The following is a 23,566-nucleotide window of genomic DNA, read 5'->3' as shown; positions in this document are numbered from 1 at the left end:
TGTATAGTTAAGGAAATGTAATTTACATATCAGTGCACAAAGCATCATTTAAGTTTGAATGCATCTGATTGCTCCTCCAAATTAATAAAAAAGTTATATGATAAAAAGTTTAGTGCTGTTAAAACTGACTTGGAAGCATTGGCGGCCGGCGTTATTGGCCCCATATATTTTTAGTAGTCCTAAATGAACTCAAGATGGCTACTTTCTTAACAATTCTGATAGATACTTCTTAAAAAAACACCGTTTTTGTTTTCAAAATGCTATAACTTTTTCAATAATTTACCGTTTGGGATCTTTTTTTTTTTTAATTTGTTTTTAAATGTACTTTTCGGAAAAAATAAAAAAAAATTTTAAAGTTTTTTTTTTATAATTTTTCACTTTTTTGAGATTTTTCGAATTTAGCCATTTTTTTTTTTCTCATAAAAAACTTCAATCAATTCTGCAATCATCCCCACTAATCCCGGAGTGGGCCGATTTTTTTTTTTTTTTTTTATTTAATTGAAAAAAAAAAACTTTAAAGATTTTGTTGTATTTTTTCCGAAAAGTACATTTAAAAACACATTTTTTTAAAAAAAGATCCCAAACGGTCAATTTTTGAAAAAATTATAGCATTTTGAAAACAAAAGCGGTGTCCAACTCAAAATAAGTTATGAATTAAACAAAAAAAACCGTGTCTTTTTCAAAATGCTACAACTTTTTCAAAAATTGACCGTTTGAGATCTTTTTTTTTTTAATTTGTTTTTAAATGTACTTTTCCGAAAAAATGCAAAAAAATGTTTAAAGTTTTTTTTTTTTTCAATTAAATAAAAAAAAAATCGGCCCACTCCGGGATTAGTGGGGATGATTGCAGAATTGACTAAAGTTTTTTATAAAAAAAAAAATATGGCAAAATTCGAAAAATCTCGAAAAACTGAAAAATTACAAAAAAAAAACTTTAAAAATTTTTTTGTATTTTTTCCGAAAAGTACATTTAAAAACAAATTTAAAAAAAGGATCCAAAACGGTCAATTTTTGAAAAAGTTATAGCGTTTTGAAAACAAAAACGGTGTTTTTTTTAAAATTCATAACTTTTTTTGAGTTGGATGAAAAAATTTGAAAAACTTCTGAAAAACGTCTTTCGTAAGCTAGAAAAAGAAGAAAAATTTTCAACTAATTCTAAAGGGGTCGGGTTCAAAATTGGTCGAAATGGTATGGAATACCCCAAATACATTGTTCCTATATGGAAGTCTCTCCATTTTTAGAATGCAATTTTAGTTGTTGAAGCTGATGAAATAATTGCCTCTGAAATTTTTTATGTTTACACAGACTTACCAAAAAGAAAAACTTCAAAATTGAAGCAAAGATGGTTAACACTTCCGCGTGAGTTTCCTAATTCTGAAGGCGAAATCTTAGAAAAATATGTATTGAACTTCTATGACAAAGCAATTAGTTATTTAACTACTCGGCAGAGCAAATTTTGAAGAAGTATCTAAATTTAGGTGCATTAAAATTGATACAGATTTCAAACGGGAAATTTGTATTGGCGTTATTACTATGCATAGCTTCGTTCAGGAGTTTAACAGCGAGAAAATTTTTGATGAAATATCACTAGTCAATGATATTATAAATACTGAAAGAGGTACAAAAAATGTGCAGACAAATGGATACGAGTAGCTGAGGTAGCAGAGCGAACTCATATTAAAATAATGAATTTATTGAAAATAATGGAGATTGCTTTGTGCATTCCAGGGACATCTTCCGCAGTGGAGCGGATATTTTCCTTTGCGAAAATATCAATGATCCGTGGTCGAATGCGTATTTCAGTTTTGGCGGAGTTATTGAATATTCAAATAAACAGTGACGAGGACTGTTAAGCGTTCTACGTTAAAATAAAAACAAACATTCAGCTACTAAAGCGATTCGACAGGAAAGTATGAGTAGGATACTAAAAATCAAAAAATGGATCAAAAAAAATATACGGGTTGTCGCGACTTTTATTCCTTAAAAATTAAAAAAATGTTTGCTGTTTTTACTTTCTATGTTTTATTTTGCGATACTTTTGAAATGAAATCACTGTACCTGTAATACAAGCTTTAAACTCCATTTGTGAGAAGCGAACGCTGGTCTCTTTTGATTTGTAAATTTAAATAAGTGACCTGCTATTCTGATGTGATAAGTTTACATATATGTTTGTATGTATGTACATATAATATACATTGTATATATATACCATTTAACTTGCAATTTTAAGGCTGTTAGATATATCTGAATGAATTTTGTTCTTTTTATACTTCAGACTTTTATTTGTTAAAATTTCACCTCAGTCAGGCCTTGAGTTCGATAAATTATAGCAAACCTATTTATTGTTTATGTCGAAAATTGGTCGGATATGGTCGAAGGTGATATCAGCAGATGCGCATCACTGCCATTTATAAAAAACTAATTGCGAAATTTAACTATTTCTAACTGTTCAAAAGTTATTAAAAAAAAAAAACAGACTTTTTCGATGTCAGCTTAACACGGACTTTCCATCACCCAATTCACCAAGTTATTAAAACAAAACACCAAAGGAAAATTTATATAATAAATTTATACGCTCACTTTGCATATTTTTTTTTTCAAAAAATTAATAATGAACAATGAATTAAAATAAAATTACCCAAGGCGAATTTTCAAACTGTCATCAAGTTGTTAAAAAAAAGCAAAAATATTTTTTTTTTTAAATTTGTATTCCGACTGGCTGATAGAATAAGCGAAATCAGTTATCCAAAATCCTTAAGTATGTTCTAGGGACATAAATACTGTTTTGATATGATTCTTACCTTATACTTAAGTTGATGATATATGTACGTATGAGAAGGGCATGAAAAATCACTTGGGCTTACAATCAAACATATGTTGTTTATTTGCGAAAATATACAATAGCGTCTGAAATGTTAATCTCGATTTTCACACTTCATCCTTCAACACCCAAGTCTCACGCTTTGATTTTTCCTAAAGTTGGCTGCCTTAACACAAACTAGTCCCTTGGAGTGAATCACATTGATTATAGCCCATCAACCAAGTTTAAATATCACCTACACCTTACGTCTCCTTTTACAAATGTGAATACGTAGGCGCATATATTTACTAGGCGAGGCTTTGTCCTTCGCAAGAACACTCAACGTAAAAGCTTTCCCAAGACAGTCGAAGTAATGACCGTGAGTGCTACTACCCTAACGTAGTGGACAATCGAACTAGTTTGAAAACTGAAGCTACGCGGTCATCCATAATTAGCTCATCTTAAGGCCGGAAAACGGCAGTTAACATCTTTCAACTTGTGTAAACACAAACGTCTGCAAACGTTTTCTACTTTTTAAAAATTTTATCCATGGTCCTTGTGAAATTTTAATTATGTAGATGCGCCGAGGATTGTACGGTTTTCACCCATTACGCAATGACATCCACTTAGCCTGCTTATGATTTAGACTGGACATCCTAGGCCGAATAATCACTCACTAACGTCTCAAGGTTTTTTCTGGTGTAGCTCGGCAGCATAGCGCGACAAAAGCATCCGTTGGAAAGTCTTCGGAGCTACACCTAGAGCTTCTATGAAAGTGACGTCGGCGATGGTATGAGTTCAAAGTCGCAGTCCTATAGCTTCTGTGCTGGCATATGGTGTGAGAGCAAAAATTTTTGAATATAAAGATATTGCATGCGCGAACTTCGGTGGAAAGCAGCGGAGCGTAACAAAATTCTAGTAGGTCACTTTCACCACACCAAAAACTTTAACACAATTTTTAACATAATTTAAGCACAGAAATACACTGATTGGAGTTTTAGTGAGTAAAAGTTAAAATTCTGAACACATTAGCTGAATAAAAAGTGTACAAATAATTATTAAATAACAAATACAGCCAGTGGTAGTTTAACAAATTCTGCTGTGGTAAGTGGTGAATGTGACCTACTAGAATTTTGTGAAGCTTGCCTCACACGATTTTTCGTCTATGCAATGTCTCTATATTATATCGTTTCTGGTGAGAGTCAGGAGGCGTGGTAGCGACTGGTGGTAGGGATTGCTACTCTTCGCACATCGAGGATTGTAGCTCTTAAAAACAGCCAAAAACTGGAGGCGCCCTGTGCCGCGATAGCCATGAGTATTAATAGACCATTAATAGCAAACGTAAGTCGCCTTTGTGGGTGACCGCCAAGGAGCCACAAATGATTTAAAGAAATTGTGTTAGCGATGACTATTAGGAGTTATCCCTAGGTAAAACTACGCTTTGCACGAGATATACAGATAAAAGTGTGAATATTTTATGTATCTCTATTTCTTTTCAGCAGACGCAGCAGTACCAATTCCTAAGACCGGGGTTAGGTTCGAAGCCTCTCTGGAGTAAGCGAACGAGGAATAATTCCTCGGCAAGGAGCTACTCCTAAAAATTGTTGAACGGTCTGCGAGATCTTGAGGCTAAAACCCCGAATCTTTCCGAAATGGCCTACACGTTGATTTCCTTAAATACATACAAACAAAACCTTTGCTAAATATTATTTTTTAAATAGAAAAACCTAGTTTTCAAAGTAAGAACGTACGGCGGCGCCGATAAATTAGTCGGCGTAAACGCCTACTTAAAACCGATAAATGTAATTGTTATTCAATTATTATTTTTGGTTTTATTGGGAAAAACTGAAAAGAAGGAAATATTTACTGGCATATTGCGATGGTACCATTTCGGAAACCGCCACTTCATCATCGTCAGACAATTTCCTAATGTTTATTTATTTCAACAGGTTTCACCGGGAATCGAACCGTGGTCACATCACAATCGCATAACCATTGGACTATTGTGTTATATTTGCTTTCTTGGCTTAATCCAGTTTTATCCCATTTTCACGCTCTGGCAAAATTTCAGACATTCGGTTTTTACATTAATGTGTACTAGGCGTGCTTTTTATAACTTTCATGAAAACGAAACGGTATATTAAATTCGTCACGAATGCCAAAATTGCAAGTCCTTAAAGAAAAATAGATATACCCACCACTGAGTATACCGAAAAAATCAGGATGAAGGGCTGAGCTGCTTTAGCCATGTCCGTATGTCCGTCTGTCTGTATACAAACTAAAAAATTAAAAATTTAAGGCGCGATAACCTCCAAAGAGATCTAAGGCCGAGCTTCTCTTCCAATTTGCGTCGTGCTCCTATTGATTTTCCTTACAAATCGGCCGGACGGGACCTACATGTTTTATGCCGACTCCGAACGGCATCTGCAAGGCAGATGAGTTTTCACTGAGAGCTTTTCATGGCAGAAATACACCCGGAGCGCTTGTCAAACACTGCCGAGGGGGACCCCACTTAGAAAAATTTTCTTCTAATTGAAAACCTCATTTCTAAAATTTTGATGTTACTTGGCCCGGGGTGTGAACCCAGGGCATACGGTGTGGTAGGCGGAGCACGCTGCCATCACACCACGGTGGCCGCCTGTATACAAACTAGTCCTGAGATATCTTGATACAATTTCGTGAGGAGGTGTATTTAGGTGTCCGATTGGACATTTGTCGGAACCGGCCGGATGGGACCACTATAGAATATATCCTCCATACATCTTATTTTTGAGCAAAAGAGGATTTTTGTCATATCTTCCTCAATTTATCAGATTGAAGCTTCAAAATTTACCACTGCTTTCGCATATTGCACATGTTGTTGTCTGACAAAATTGGTAAGATCGGTCGTATATTAGCATATATTCCCCACAACCGATTGTTCATATAAGAAAGTTTTCACAATTACTGCCCCATTTTAAGAGCTAGATGTTTCAAATTTCAACATGTGCTTACGTGTATAGCATATATTGTTGTCTGTAAAAATCATAGAGGCCGGTGGTATATATAGTATATATCTCATACAACCGATACCTGACGATGATGACGTGGCGGTTTTCGAAATGGTACCATGGAAATATGCCAGCAAATGTTTACTTCTTTTCAGTTTTTCCAAGTAAAACAAAAAACAATAATTGAATAGCAATTATCATTTATCGGTGTTAACGTCATTAATTCTTAAAAATCTTAAGTAAAATTGAACACACTATTAAACATACAAACACATAACTATAAAAATTATTTTTACTTTCAACATTTGTTTAATGTAGGGCTAATGCTACATTTTCACAAAACTCTATTTTTGTCAACGGTGTAACGCAAAATATTTTTGATAGGAATAAATTTTTTTTTGGTTTCCTGTTTACGCGTTTTACGTACGTTTTTAGACATGGTTTAGTAGTAGCCCGAAAAAAAACACGGAGTTTGGGTTTCGTGGAAACGTAATATTTGTATTGAAAAAAAAAGCGAAGATTTAATTTAATTTCCAAATCTTATTGTTTAAGTCACATTTTTTTATTTAAAACTTTTGATTTGATCGACTAATGTATAACACACGAATAATAAACGAAGCACTTGTAAGAATGCCATCTGTGGAGTTAGGCACCTTTGATATATGTCGACTCATATATTTAAACAGAGAAAACATATAGTACTATATTTATGTTGTCTGTTGAAGATACTTGCAAATAAAGTTAAGACTTTGCCAGCATTTTCTTTTGCACAAGTTACTTATTCGATACGACATTTCTGGAGAAATTTCTGTGAATTATTTATGCAAAACGTATCGAATTAGTTACTCCCTGGTGATAGACGATAAAATTATCTAATAATTGCTGGCATGGCGACTTTGAAGAGGCATACATGTATACATGTTTTTCAACCGACTGCAGAAATAAACTAACGATTTGATAACGTGGCCGAATCGATCCGCTTTGTATATTTTTAAATTTTGTTTGAGTTTGAGCGCATTGAATGTAGGCAGTAGCCTATCAGCAAATTTTAAATCATATTTATCGGGCTCAATTAGATTATGTTAGGTGAAACTGTAAAGTGTTACTATAGCGTTTGTATAAAGAAAACTGATAACCCCTATTTAAATACAGGAACTTTCTTACAAAATAACTCCGTTCTGTTAGGTAATGATTTCTAGAACCTATGCCACTAGCTGTTTCTAGATGTGATTTAAATACAGGAAAACTTCGGAACATAAAAAGTTCCAAAAAGTGAAAAAATCAATTTTCACCCTTTTATTTATCAACAAAAGCAGACCCGGCAGAAGTTGTTCTATCCTAACTTTGGTCAATCTACATAAGTTTAAGGAGTATTTACATCTAACTCTCCCTCCTTCTTATCATTTTAATCACTCCTCCCTCTGCCTATCTCTTTCAATGCGTATTTTTCTTTCTTTCCGTGTTTCACGCCCTATCTTCGGCTAACTCCATCGCTTTCTCGGTCACTATTTTCGCTCTCTAGTTCTAATTCGTCTCCATCCCTTATTACCAACCCTAGTTCCAGTTGAATTCCCAGTCAAAGTCCAAGTCCCAGCCCAGTCCCTCCTATAGTGCCAGTCGGTCCCTGGTTCGTTTCCCGGAAAAAAGTCTCGTAAATACTAATCCAGGCAAAGTACCCCATTCCGGGAAGCGCTTCATTAGGAATTCTCTTCGGCTTGCCATGAAGCGACCCTGCAAATTTGATCAAAATCGGAGAGTGATTTCCGAGTCCATAGCTGCATGCAAATATACATACATCCTTCCTTATATGTCTATTGATAGATAGATTAAATCTCTTTAACGCAAAAACATTACAAAAAAAATCGGACTTTTGTTTAAGAATTTTAACGAACTGTTAAAATTTTTTTACGAAAAAGTGTTTTTCAAATGATGATGGGCTTTAAACCATTTATGTTTTGTTAACCTGACACCTGGCAATTTTCCACGCCACTATAATATATAGCTTAAAATTATATCGGAAAAGTATATCTCACGTTCCTAAGCTTTCAAATTCAAAAAACCGTTTCAAAATCGGAGCAGGAGGAGTGATGGGCATACAACGACATTTAGCGATTTTATTTTATAAGATTTATAGATATAGATACATCATAAATTAAAGTCGGGAAAATGCAATCTCTTACACTACTAAACGTATTGGATTGCAACTTGCTTTAAAAAAAATCTTACATGTAGCTCTATAAAATAACTACTTAAAAGGAAAATGAATCTTACAATTTTGTACACTAGGTACACCATTGCTGCACACGAACGTGAAATAAATGCTGTAGTGACAAGAAGTATGATTATGTGATTCGCAAATCAACAACCCTACGTTCTGTTGAAGTAAATGCAAGCTAACTAATAAAATGAAAAAGAAAATACGGATTTGGGCTATCCCATATGTATAGGAATTTTTTTTTAAAGTTAAGCCATGACGAAATCAATGAAGTGAAGGCAGTATCAAGTTTAAGTGAGTTCGCTTTTCCGCGGTGCAACTGAATTTGGCAAACTCTGTAATGCTTGGTCATGATGTCAATAAAAATGGTTTGTCATACAACGTCAAATGAATTGCCGTCGATTTTGACTGCAAAGTGACAACTAAGTTTACCAATAAATAAAAATGACAATTGCCCATTTACCATTAAAATTTCATTTGCTAACATGTTGGCATTTTTTTTCGTTTGCCGACTGGCGTCCCATCAACATACATATAATGACACAGCGTGTAAAACAACGAGAAATAATGAAATAGGTTTTGAAATAAATGAGCACAAAATTTTGGCATGAACTTCTTTGTCGACTTTGAGTCAGTAACGTGGCAGAATGAAACGCCTTGGGGTCAACCACAGCATCAGTTTGAGGCAGTTTTGATGGCAGTCATTTATGATATGTTGGTTTCGATTTGTTGTTAAAATGTTTTTTATTGTTTTGTTTTCATTTCAATTTTCAGGAAATTTTCAGCGCATTTAACACGGAAAACATTTTTATTTGGTGAAAAATAATACTTCTCTTAATTATTTACATATATATTTAATGAATTTCATAAATATATGCATAGGCACTACCGCAATGACAAGACGCAAATCTCATTTCTGCGTCAACCACGAAAGAATAGAAGATTGCGAGTAGTCCATACGAATGTGCGTTTTCATCGAAGTTTCAATAAAAAAAAACCGATAAAGCAGTTTCGTATGGGTGCTAATTAAAGCCGGAGTCATTGGTGCCATATGTCGTATCGCTGTATCCGTATCGCTAACGTAATCAGCTGTTTATCGTTACGACGGTAAACCAAAACCCAATTGGTTGGCTACGATACGGTTACGACCTTAGCGGCACCAATAATCGATTGCATTGATTCTCATAAGGTTGGTCGAATCAGCTGTTAAAAGGTTACCGATACGGTTACCGATAAAGCACCAATGTCTCCAGCTTAAAGATCCATTTAGGTATCTATTATTGAGTTTGGACAAAAATCAGCCAAAAATGTCTCCTTATACAAACACATGTTCGCATTTGATAGAGTAATAATATCTCCTTTCGTACCAACTTTCCAATCCATGTAATGTGCGCTCCACTTTTATATTTTTAGCTCTCATAAATATTTTTGCAATTTCTATGTCAAAATTGAAAAATCAAAGTTTAGCAAAAATATGTCTTTATATAAAGAGAAATTTTTCGCTGATTTTTGTCCATTTATATAAAGGAAGTGCTTAACATGTTTTTATTTTATTTTCATTTTCTCCTTTTGTTCCTGTGTCACGGCGTCTTAACCTATCTGTGAAGTTTCATGTTTGTAGCTCAATGAGAAGTTACTTAAAAATCGATCTCAAAACTCCAAATTTCCAAATTCTTATCTAATTATTTCGATCCGTGCGCCATCTAACTCAATTTTTCTCCTTTTCTTACATTTTCTCGGTGTCTTAACCTATCTGTTTAGTTTTACGCTTGTAGCGCAATGAGAATTTACATAAAAATAAATCCCAAAATTCCCTCCGTTCCGTTAGATTTTTTTAAATATCTCAGGCCGTACACCCCCTAGCGAAACTTTTTGTATTGCGTCATCGGCTTGCATCGACCTCTGAATTAAGGTCTAAATTTTTAGCCTCTAGCTCATTGAGAAGTTACTTAAAAGATGGTTTGAATATTTTCAAATTCTTATCTAATTATTTCGATCCGTGCGCTCACCTAACGGATATTTTTCTCTTCTGTAGCATTGTCACGGTGTTCTAACCCATGTGTAAAGTTTCACCCTTATAGCTCAATGAGAAATTACTTAAAAATGGATCGCAAAATTTGTATGAAAAGCGGACAAACTTTCAACCGACCTAATATAAAGGAAGTAAAAAAACATGTTTTTAAGATATTTTTCACCTTTTCAAAAGTAAACAAAGAAGGCGGATTGAATAATACTTTTTCGATTAATTTCCGATTGATTGAAACACGTGTTATTCTTTTGGTTACCTTTCCGGAGGTTGCCTACTTCGTCTTTATTCACTATTTTACATGCATACATGGATGTGTTCATTGTATTTACTTAAAAACCACGCAATGTTCCATTTATAGCTTTACAACTCGGCCAAACCTGACAAGGATCGACCTCGATCATAGATAGCACAAATTACTACTCAATCTTCAGAGGATCACATTCTAGTTCGTCAACACACTCCCCATCTATTTGCGGCCATTCATGAATTCGGTGGACTTCAATGACCCCGTCATGCGGCAGCTGAATCAACTGGCAATTGTTTATGTCCCTTACGACATACCTATCGTTCCCTAGAATTCTATGTATCACATAAAGACCCTCATAGCGTTGTACAAATCCTTTTATTACTCCTAACAGGACTATCGACATTTCTCACGACAACGTAAACGCCTACTTTGTATATCTTAATCCTAGAATGGCCCTCACGGGACCGTTCGGCTTCGTGTTCTTGCCTAGCTCTAATCAAGTCAGACGAATTATTACGAATTTATACCAAGTCCCTGTCCTCATCCGGAGATATTATAGTTTGCAAAAATTCGGTAAATTCTTCTATTATTACACCTCTCTGCTCGACAACGAAAACAAGTCGACTTGGTGTATCCTGACAAGTGCTATATTTTGAGTTAGTCGTCATAGTTTTCTTCGTCAGTAAGTTTACCTAGCATAGCCTTTAATACCCTATTCACTGTCTCCACTTGTTCGCAAGCTTGTGGAGAGCAGAAATCAACTTTAAATGACCTATATTTTGCTTTAATAGGAAAGCACAAAACTCTAAGGAGGTAAAGAAGGTTCCCCTATCTCTAATAATTCGTATCGGTGTATAAAGTATTTTTCTAAAGCAGCAATGACCTCTAGAATACTTGCGGAATTGGTGGGATAGAGTTTTACAAAGTTAGTGAAGGAATCTACTAGAACTAAGCTGTGCTCTCGAGTTGACTTAATAGAAGGCAGTGGTCCAAAGTGATCTATATGAACTGTGTCGAACGGCAGGGAGTTTTGGGGATAGCATACGACGTCCTTTCCCTCGCTTTTGGTGGCATAGCGTACGCTATACATTTCACACAATTTCTGATAAACTTCTCTTCTTTTGTCCTCATGTTTGGGAACCTATAATACATGCACATGTTTTTTCCAGTGACATATTACCTATCTTTTCATGTATCAAACGTACTTTTTCCTTTTGCGTTTTTCGTATAAAAAAGTCCATCTACTTAATCGTAATCTTTCACTTCTTCTTGCTCCAAACGGTTTCGCATTTACTCAATTGCTTTATCATGCTCCTGGGCTACCTGTACGTAGAATTCAATGTCAACCTTTCTCAATTCAATAGCTTAAATTAACTGTGCATATATATAAACAAATCACATGGAAATTAACTATTGAAAAAGCCAAATGTGTCAAAATATTTTGGTTGTGCCCATTTCCTGAAATCTATAAGTTTCTACTTATTGCGAAAATATCAACCTTTCTCAATTCAATAGCACAAATTAACTATGCATATATATAAAAAAATCACATGGAAATTTACTGTTGAAAAAGCCAAATGTGTCAAAATATTTTGGTTGTGCCCATTTCCTGAAATCTAGAAGTTTCTACTTATTGCGCAAATATCAACCTTTCTCAATTCAATACAAATTAACTGTGCAAATATATAAACAAATCACATGGACATTCACTGTTGAAAAAGCCAAGTGTGTCAAAATATTTTGGTTGCGCCCATTTCCTGAAATCTAGAAGTTTCTACTTATTGCGCAAATATCAACCTTTCTCAATTCAATAGCACAAATTAACTGTGCAAATATATAAACAAATCACATGGACATTCACTGTTGAAAAGGCCAAATGTGTCAAAATAATTTGGTTGCGCCCATTTCCTGAAATCTAGAAGTTTCTACTTGTTGCGCAAATATCAACCTTTCTCAATTCAATAGCACAAATTAACTGTGCAAATTATAAAAAAATCACATGGACATTCACTGTTGAAAAAGCCAAATGTGTCAAAATAATTTGGTTGCGCCCATTTCCTGAAATCTAGAAGTTTCTACTTATTGCGCAAATATCAACCTTTCTCAATTCAATAGCACAAATTAACTGTGCAAATATATATACAAATCACATGGACATTCACTGTTGAAAAAGCCAAATGTGTCAAAATATTTTGGTTACGCCCATTTCCTGAAATCTAGAAGTTTCTACTTATTGCGCAAATATCAACCTTTCTCAATTCAATAGCACAAATTAACTGTGCAAATATATAAACAAATCACATGGACATTCACTGTTGAAAAAGCCAAATGTGTCAAAATATTTTGGTTGCGCCCATTTCCTGAAATCTAGAAGTTTCTACTTATTGCGCAAATATCAACCTTTCTCAATTCAATAGCACAAATTAACTATGCATATATATAAAAAAATCACATGGAAATTTACTGTTGAAAAAGCCAAATGTGTCAAAATATTTTGGTTGCGCCCATTTCCTGAAATCTAGAAGTTTCTACTTATTGCGCAAATATCAACCTTTCTCAATTCAATAGCACAAATTAACTGTGCAAATATATAAAAAAAATCACATGGACATTCACTGTTGAAAAAGCCAAATATGTCAAAATATTTTGGTTGCGCCCATTTCCTGAAATCTAGAAGTTTCTACTTATTGCGCAAATATCAACCTTTCTCAATTCAATAGCACAAATTAACTGTGCAAATATATAAACAAATCACATAGACATTCACTGTTGAAAAAGCCAAATGTGTCAAAATATTTTGGTTGCGCCCATTTCCTGAAATCTAGAAGTTTCTACTTATTGCGCAAATATCAACCTTTCTCAATTCAATAGCACAAATTAACTGTGCAAATATATAAACAAATCACATGGACATTCACTGTTGAAAAAGCCAAATGTGTCAAAATATTTTGATTGTAGCCATTTCCTGAAATCTAGAAGTTTCTACTTATTGCGCAAATATCAACCTTTCTCAATTCAAAAGCACAAATTAACTATGCATATATATAAACAAATCACATGGAAATTTACTGTTGAAAAAGCCAAATGTGTCAAAATATTTTGATTGCGCCCATTTCCTGAAATCTAGAAGTTTCTACTTATTGCGCAAATATCAACCTTTCTCAATTCAATAACACAAATTAACTGTGCAAATGTATAAACAAATCACATGGACATTCACTGTTGAAAAAGCCAAATGTGTCAAAATATTTTGGTTGCGCCCATTTCCTGAAATCTAGAAGTTTCTACTTATTGCGCAAATATCAACCTTTCTCAATTCAATAGCACAAATTAACTGTGCAAATATATAAACAAATCACATGGACATTCACTGTTGAAGAAGCCAAATGTGTCAAAATATTTTGGTTGCGCCCATTTCCTGCAATCTAGAAGTTTCTACTTATTGCGCAAATATCAACCTTTCTCAATTCAATAGCACAAATTAACTGTGCAAATATATAAAACAATCACATGGACATTCACTGTTGAAAAAGCCAAATGTGTCAAAATATTTTGGTTGCGCCCATTTCCTGAAATCTAGAAGTTTCTACTTATTGCGCAAATATCAACCTTTCTCAATTCAATAGCACAAATTAACTGTGCAAATATATAAACAAATCACATGGACATTCACTGTTGAAAAAGCCAAATGTGTCAAAATATTTTGGTTGCGCCCATTTCCTGAAATCTAGAAGTTTCTACTTATTGCGCAAATATCAACCTTTCTCAATTCAATAGCACAAATTAACTGTGCAAATATATAAACAAATCACATGGGCATTCACCGTTGAAAAAGGCAAATGTGTCAAAATATTTTGGTTGCGCCCATTTTCTGAAATCTAGAAGTTTCTACTTATTGCGCAAATATCAATCTTTCTCAATTCAATAGCACAAATTAACTGTGCAAATATATAAACAAATCACATGGACATTCACTGTTGAAAAAGCCAAATGTGTCAAAATATTTTGGTTGCGCCCATTTCCTGAAATCTAGAAGTTTCTACTTATTGCGCAAATATCAACCTTTCTCAATTCAATAGCACAAATTAACTATGCATATATATAAAAAAATCACATGGAAATTTACTGTTGAAAAAGCCAAATGTGTCAAAATATTTTGGTTGCGCCCATTTCCTGAAATCTAGAAGTTTCTACTTATTGCGCAAATATCAACCTTTCTCAATTCAATAGCACAAATTAACTGTGCAAATATATAAACAAATCACATGGACATTCACTGTTGAAAAAGCCAAATGTGTCAAAATATTTTGGTTGCGCCCATTTCCTGAAATCTAGAAGTTTCTACTTATTGCGCAAATATCAACCTTTCTCAATTCAATAGCACAATTTAACTGTGCAAATATATAAACAAATCACATAGACATTCACTGTTGAAAAAGCTAAATGTGTCAAAATATTTTGGTTGCGCCCATTTCCTGAAATCTAGAAGTTTCTACTTATTGCGCAAATATCAACCTTTCTGAATTCAATAGCACAAATTAACTCTGCAAATATATAAACAAATCACATGGACATTCACTGTTGAAAAAGCCAAATGTGTCAAAATATTTTGGTTGCGCCCATTTCCTGAAATCTAGAAGTTTCTACTTATTGCGCAAATATCAACCTTTCTCAATTCTAAAGCACAAATTAACTATGCATATATATAAACAAATCACATGGAAATTTACTGTTGAAAAAGCCAAATGTGTCAAAATATTTGGTTGCGCCCATTTCCTGAAATCTAGAAGTTTCTACTTATTGCGCAAATATCAACCTTTCTCAATTCAATAGCACAAATTAACTGTGTAAATATATAAACAAATCACATGGACATTCACTGTTGAAAAAGCCAAATGTGTCAAAATATTTTGGTTGCGCCCATTTCTTTAAATCTAGAAGTTTCTACTTATTGCGCAAATATCAACCTTTCTCAATTCAATAGCACAAATTAACTGTGCAAATATATAAACAAATCACATGGACATTCACTGTTGAAAAAGCCAAATGTGTCAAAATATTTTGGTTGTGCCCATTTCCTGAAATCTAGAAGTTTCTACTTATTGCGCAAATATCAACCTTTCTCAATTCAATAGCACAAATTAACTGTGCAAATATATAAACAAATCACATGGACATTCACTGTTGAAAAAGCCAAATGTGTCAAAATATTTTGGTTGCGCCCATTTCCTGAAATCTAGAAGTTTCTATTTATTGCGCAAATACCAACCTTTCTCAATTCAATAGCACAAATTAACTGTGCAAATATATAAACAAATCACATGGACATTCACTGTTGAAAAAGCCAAATGTGTCAAAATATGTTGGTTGCGCCCATTTCCTGAAATCTAGAAGTTTCTACTTATTGCGCAAATATCAACCTTTCTCAATTCAATAGCACAAATTAACTGTGCAAATATATAAACAAATCACATGGACATTCACTGTTGAAAAAGCCAAATGTGTCAAAATATTTTGGTTGCGCCCATTTCCTGAAATCTAGAAGTTTCTACTTATTGCGCAAATATCAACCTTTCTCAATTCAATAGCACAAATTAACTGTGCAAATAAATAAACAAATCACATGGAAATTTACTGTTGAAGACGACAAATGTGTCAAAATATGTTGGTTGCGCCCATTTCCTGAAATCTAGAAGTTTCTACTTATTGCGCAAATATCAACCTTTCTCAATTCAATAGCACAAATTAACTGTGCAAATATATAAACAAATCACATGGACATTTACTGTAGAAAAAGCCAAATGTGACAAAATATTTTGGTTGCGCCCACTTCCTGAAATCTAGAAGTTTCTACTTTTTGTGCAAATAGCAACCTTTCTCAATTCAATAGCAGAAATTAACTGTGCAAATATATAAACAAATCAGATGGAAATTTACTATTGAAAAAGCCAAATGTGTCAAAATATTTTGGTTGCGCCCATTTCCTGAAATCTAGAAGTTTCTACTTATTGTGCAAATATCAACTTTTCTCAATTCAATAGCACAAATTAACTGTGCAAATATATAAACAAATCACATGGAAATTTACTGTAGAAAAAGCCAAATGTGTCAAAATATTTTGGTTGCGCCCATTTCCTGAAATCTAGAAGTTTCTACTTATTGCGCAAATATCAACCTTTCTCAATTCAATAGCACAAATTAACTGTGCAAATATATATACAAATCACATGGACATTCACTGTTGAAAAAGCCAAATGTGTCAAAATATTTTGGTTGCGCCCATTTCCTGAAATCTAGAAGTTTCTACTTATTGCGCAAATATCAACCTTTCTCAATTCAATAGCACAAATTAACTGTGCAAATATATAAACAAATCACATGGACATTCACTGTTGAAAAAGCCAAATGTGTCAAAATATTTTGGTTGTGCCCATTTCCTGAAATCTATAAGTTTCTACTTATTGCGAAAATATCAACCTTTCTCAATTCAATAGCACAAATTAACTATGCATATATATAAAAAAATCACATGGAAATTTACTGTTGAAAAAGCCAAATGTGTCAAAATATTTTGGTTGTGCCCATTTCCTGAAATCTAGAAGTTTCTACTTATTGCGCAAATATCAACCTTTCTCAATTCAATAGCACAAATTAACTGTGCAAGTTTCTACTTATTGCGCAAATATCAACCTTTCTCAATTCAATAGCACAAATTAACTGTGCAAATATATAAACAAATCACATGGACATTTACTGTAGAAAAAGCCAAATGTGACAAAATATTTTGGTTGCGCCCATTTCCTGAAATCTAGAAGTTTCTACTTTTTGTGCAAATAGCAACCTTTCTCAATTCAATAGCAGAAATTAACTGTGCAAATATATAAACAAATCAGATGGAAATTTACTATTGAAAAAGCCAAATGTGTCAAAATATTTTGGTTGCGCCCATTTCCTGAAATCTAGAAGTTTCTACTTATTGTGCAAATATCAACTTTTCTCAATTCAATAGCACAAATTAACTGTGCAAATATATAAACAAATCACATGGAAATTTACTGTAGAAAAAGCCAAATGTGTCAAAATATTTTGGTTGCGCCCATTTCCTGAAATCTAGATGTTTCTACTTTTTGTGCAAATATCAATCTTTCTTAATTCAATAGCACAAATTAACTGTGCAAATATATAAACAAATCACATGCAAATTCACTGTTGAAAAAGCCAAATGTGTCAAAATATTTTGGTTGCGCCCATTTCCTGAAATCTAGAAGTTTCTACTTATTGCGCAAATATCAACCTTTCTCAATTCAATAGCACAAATTAACTGTGCAAATATATAAACAAATCACATGGACATTCACTGTTGAAAAAGCCAAAATGTCAAAATATTTTGGTTGCGCCCATTTCCTGAAATCTAGAAGTTTCTACTTATTGCGCAAATATCAACCTTTCTCAATTCAATAGCACAAATTAACTATGCATATATATAAAAAAATCACATGGAAATTTACTGTTGAAAAAGCCAAATGTGTCAAAATATTTTGGTTGCGCCCATTTCCTGAAATCTAGAAGTTTCTACTTATTGCGCAAATATCAACCTTTCTCAATTCAATAGCACAAATTAACTGTGCAAATATATAAACAAATCACATGGACATTCACTGTTGAAAAAGCCAAATGTGTCAAAATATTTTGGTTGCGCTCATTTCCTGAAATCTAGAAGTTTCTACTTATTGCGCAAATATCAACCTTTCTCAATTAAATAGCACAAATTAACTGTGCAAATATATAAACAAATCACATAGACATTCACTGTTGAAAAAGCCAAATGTGTCAAAATATTTTGGTTGCGCCCATTTCCTGAAATCTAGAAGTTTCTACTTATTGCGCAAATATCAGCCTTTCTCAATTCAATAGCACAAATTAACTGTGCAAATATATAAACAAATCACATGGACATTCACTGTTGAAAAAGCCAAATGTGTCAAAATAGTTTGGTTGCGCCCATTTCCTGAAATCTAGAAGTTTCTACTTATTGCGCAAATATCAACTTTTCTCAATTCAAAAGCACAAATTAACTATGCATATATATAAACAAATCACATGGAAATTTTCTGTTGAAAAAGCCAAATGTGTCAAAATATTTTGGTTGCGCCCATTTCCTGAAATCTAGAAGTTTCTACTTATTGCGCAAATATCAACTTTCTCAATTCAATAGCACAAATTAACTGTGCAAATGTATAAAGAAATCACATGGACATTCACTGTTAAAGAAGCCAAATGTGTCAAAATATTTTGGTTGCGCCCATTTCCTGAAATCTAGAAGTTTCTACTTATTGCGCAAATATGAACCTTTCTCAATTCAATAGCACAAATTAACTGTGCAAATATATAAACAAATCACATTGACATTCACTGTTGAAAAAGCCAATTGTGTCAAAATATTTTGGTTGTGCCCATTTCCTGAAATCTAGAAGTTTCTACTTATTGCGCAAATATGAACTTTCTCAATTCAATAGCACAAATTAACTGTGCAAATATATAAACAAATCACATGGATATTCACTGTTGAAAAAGCCAAATGTGTCAAAATATTTTGGTTGCGCCCATTTCCTGAAATCTAGAAGTTTCTACTTATTGCGCAAATATCAACCTTTCTCAATTCAATAGCACAAATTAACTGTGCAAATATATAAACAAATCACATTGACATTCACTGTTGAAAAAGCCAAATGTGTCAAAATATTTTGGTTGCGCCCATTTCCTGAAATCTAGAAGTTTCTACTTATTGCGCAAATATCAACCTTTCTCAATTCAATAGCACAAATTAACTGTGCAAATATATAAACAAATCACATTGACATTTACTGTTGAAAAAGCCAAATGTGTCAAAATATTTTGGTTGCGCCCATTTCCTGAAATCTAGAAGTTTCTACTTATTGCGCAAATATCAACTTTCTCAATTCAATAGCACAAATTAACTGTGCAAATGTATAAAGAAATCACATGGACATTCACTGTTAAAGAAGCCAAATGTGTCAAAATATTTTGATTGCGCCCATTTCCTGAAATCTAGAAGTTTCTACTTATTGCGCAAATATCAACCTTTCTCAATTCAATAGCACAAATTAACTGTGCAAATATATAAACAAATCACATTGACATTCACTGTTGAAAAAGCCAAATGTGTCAAAATATTTTGGTTGCGCCCATTTCCTGAAATCTAGAAGTTTCTACTTATTGCGCAAATATCAACCTTTCTCAATTCAATAGCACAAATTAACTGTGCAAATATATAAACAAATCACATTGACATTCACTGTTGAAAAAGCCAAATGTGTCAAAATATTTTGGTTGCGCCCATTTCCTGAAATCTAGAAGTTTCTACTTATTGCGCAAATATCAACCTTTCTCAATTCAATAGCACAAATTAACTGTGCAAATATATAAACAAATCACATTGACATTCACTGTTGAAAAAGCCAAATGTGTCAAAATATTTTGGTTGCGCCCATTTCCTGAAATCTAGAAGTTTCTACTTATTGCGCAAATATCAACTTTCTCAATTCAATAGCACAAATTAACTGTGCAAATGTATAAAGAAATCACATGGACATTCACTGTTAAAGAAGCCAAATGTGTCAAAATATTTTGGTTGCGCCCATTTCCTGAAATCTAGAAGTTTCTACTTATTGCGCAAATATCAACCTTTGTCAATTCAATAGCACAAATTAACTGTGCAAATATATAAACAAATCACATTGACATTCACTGTTGAAAAAGCCAAATGTGTCAAAATATTTTGGTTGTGCCCATTTCCTGAAATCTAGAAATTTCTACTTATTGCGCAAATATGAACTTTCTCAATTCAATAGCACAAATTAACTGTGCAAATACATAAATAAATCACATGGATATTCACTGTTGAAAAAGCCAAATGTGTCAAAATATTTTGGTTGCGCCCATTTCCTGAAATATAGAAGTTTCTACTTATTGCGCAAATATCAACCTTTCTCAATTCAATAGCACAAATTAACTATGCAAATATATAAACAAATCACATTGACATTCACTGTTGAAAAAGCCAAATGTGTCAAAATATTTTGGTTGCACCCATTTCCTGAAATCTAGAAGTTTCTACTTATTGCGCAAATATCAACCTTTCTCAATTCAATAGCACAAATTAACTGTGCAAATATATAAACAAATCACATTGACATTCACTGTTGAAAAAGCCAAATGTGTCAAAATATTTTGGTTGTGCCCATTTCCTGAAATCTAGAAGTTTCTACTTATTGCGCAAATATCAACCTTTCTCAATTCAATAGCACAAATTAACTGTGCAAATATATAAACAAATCATATGGACATTCACTGTTGAAAAAGCCAAATGTGTCAAAATATTTTGGTTGCGCCCATTTCCTGAAATCTAGAAGTTTCTACTTATTGCGCAAATATCAACCTTTCTCAATTCAATAGCACAAATTAACTGTGCAAATATATAAACAAATCACACCGACATTCACTGTTGAAAAAGCCAAATGTGTCAAAATATTTTGGTTGCGCCCATTTCCTGAAATCTAGAAGTTTCTACTTATTGCGCAAATATCAACTTTCTCAATTCAATAGCACAAATTAACTGTGCAAATATATAAACAAATCACATGGACATTCACTGTTGAAAAAGCCAAATGTGTCAAAATATTTTGGTTGCGCCCATTTCCTGAAATCTAGAAGTTTCTACTTATTGCGCAAATATCAACCTTTCTCAATTCAATAGCACAAATTAACTGTGCAAATATATAAACAAATCACATGGACATTCACTGTTGAAAAAGCCAAATGTGTCAAAATATTTTGGTTGTGCCCATTTCCTGAAATCTAGAAGTTTCTACTTATTGCGCAAATATCAACCTTTCTCAATTCAATAGCACAAATTAACTGTGCAAATATATAAACAAATCACATGGACATTCACTGTTGAAAAAGCCAAATGTGTCAAAATATTTTGGTTGCGCCCATTTCCTGAAATCTAGAAGTTTCTACTTATTGCGCAAATATCAACCTTTCTCAATTCAATAGCACAAATTAACTGTGCAAATATATAAACAAATCACATGGACATTCACTGTTGAAAAAGCCAAATGTGTCAAAATATTTTGGTTGCGCCCATTTCCTGAAATCTAGAAGTTTCTACTTATTGCGCAAATATCAACCTTTCTCAATTCAATAGCACAAATTATCTGTGCAAATAAATAAACAAATCACATGGAAATTTACTGTTGAAAAAGCCAAATGTGTCAAAATATTTTGGTTGCGCTCATTTCCTGAAATCTAGAAGTTTCTACTTAATGCGCAAATATCAACTTTCTCAATTCAATAGCACAAATTAACTGTGCAAATGTATAAAGAAATCACATGGACATTCACTGTTAAAAAAGCCAAATGTGTCAAAATATTTTGGTTGCGCCCATTTCCTGAAATCTAGAAGTTTCTACTTATTGCGCAAATATCAACTTTCTCAATTCAATAGCACAAATTAACTGTGCAAATATATAAACAAATCACATGGACATTCACTGTTGAAAAAGCCAAATGTGTCAAAATATTTTGGTTGCGCCCATTTCCTGAAATCTAGAAGTTTCTACTTATTGCGCAAATATCAACCTTTCTCAATTCAATAGCACAAATTAACTGTGCAAATATATAAACAAATCACATTGATATTCACTGTTGAAAAAGCCAAATGTGTCAAAATATTTTGGTTGTGCCCATTTCCTGAAATCTAGAAGTTTCTACTTATTGCGCAAATATCAACCTTTCTCAATTCAATAGCACAAATTAACTGTGCAAATATATAAACAAATCACATGGACATTCACTGTTGAAAAAGCCAAATGTGTCAAAATATTTTGGTTGCGCCCATTTCCTGAAATCTAGAAGTTTCTACTTATTGCGCAAATATCAACCTTTCTCAATTCAATAGCACAAATTAACTGTGCAAATATATAAACAAATCACATGGACATTCACTGTTGAAAAAGCCAAATGTGTCAAAATATTTTGGTTGCGCCCATTTCCTGAAATCTAGAAGTTTCTACTTATTGCGCAAATATCAACCTTTCTCAATTCAATAGCACAAATTAACTGTGCAAATATATAAACAAATCACATGGACATTCACTGTTGAAAAAGCCAAATGTGTCAAAATATTTTGAATTTCTTGAAATCTAGAAGTTTCTACTTATTGCGCAAATATCAACCTTTCTCAATTCAATAGCACAAATTAACTGTGCAAATAAATAAACAAATCACATGGAAATTACTGTTGAAAACGCCAAATGTGTCAAAATATGTTGGTTGCGCCCATTTCCTGAAATCTAGAAGTTTCTACTTATTGCGCAAATATCAACCTTTCTCAATTCAATAGCACAAATTAACTGTGCAAATATATAAACAAATCAGATGGAAATTTACTATTGAAAAAGCCAAATGTGTCAAAATATTTTGGTTGCGCCCATTTCCTGAAATCTAGAAGTTTCTACTTATTGTGCAAGTATCAACTTTTCTCAATTCAATAGCACAAATTAACTGTGCAAATATATAAACAAATCACATGGACATTCACTGTTGAAAAAGCCAAATGTGTCAAAATATTTTGGTTGCGCCCATTTCCTGAAATCTAGAAGTTTCTACTTATTGCGCAAATATCAACCTTTCTCAATTCAAAAGCACAAATTAACTATGCATATATATAAACAAATCACATGGAAATTTACTGTTGAAAAAGCCAAATGTGTGAAAATATTTTGGTTGCGCCCATTTCCTGAAATCTAGAAGTTTCTACTTATTGCGCAAATATCAACCTTTCTCAATTCAATAGCACAAATTAACTGTGCAAATGTATAAAGAAATCACATGGACATTCACTGTTGAAAAAGCCAAATGTGTCAAAATATTTTGGTTGCGCCCATTTCCTGAAATCTAGAAGTTTCTACTTATTGCGCAAATACCAACCTTTCTCAATTCAATAGCACAAATTAACTGTGCAAATATATAAACAAATGACATGGATATTCACTGTTGAAAAAGCCAAATGTGTCAAAATATTTTGGTTGCGCCCATTTCCTGAAATCTAGAAGTTTCTACTTATTGCGCAAATATCAACCTTTCTCAATTCAATAGCACAAATTAACTGTGCAAATATATAAACAAATTACATGGATATTCACTGTTGAAAAAGCCAAATGTGTCAAAATATTTTGGTTGCGCCCATTTCCCGAAATCT

General features: G+C 33.1%; 2 protein-coding genes across 9 annotated transcripts in view; one reads left to right on the top strand and one right to left on the bottom strand.

The window, feature by feature from the left end:
• The window catches only part of LOC137241060 (P protein-like), a 408,891-nt gene that overhangs the window by 290,192 nt on the left and 95,133 nt on the right, over nt 1–23,566 (top strand). The gene's annotated exons all lie outside the window — the stretch shown is intronic.
• LOC137241063 (uncharacterized) overlaps nt 1–23,566 on the bottom strand; it is a 116,487-nt gene that overhangs the window by 29,040 nt on the left and 63,881 nt on the right. Inside the window, exon 1 of one of the 2 annotated variants that reach the window (XM_067768239.1) lies at nt 6,218–6,313. The exons of the other annotated variant lie outside the window; for it this stretch is intronic. Within the exon in view, the coding sequence (XP_067624340.1) occupies nt 6,218–6,229 (12 nt within the window). The 5' untranslated portion in view covers nt 6,230–6,313. Of the gene's footprint in view, nt 1–6,217; nt 6,314–23,566 lie in introns of those variants that run through there. 2 annotated transcript variants of the gene reach the window in all.

This window comes from Eurosta solidaginis, chromosome 2, assembly GCF_040869045.1.
Source record: "Eurosta solidaginis isolate ZX-2024a chromosome 2, ASM4086904v1, whole genome shotgun sequence".
Classification (NCBI taxonomy): domain Eukaryota; kingdom Metazoa; phylum Arthropoda; class Insecta; order Diptera; family Tephritidae; genus Eurosta; species Eurosta solidaginis.
The sequence above is the reverse complement of the archived record's forward strand: the minus strand, read 5'-3'. Positions and strand labels throughout refer to the sequence as shown.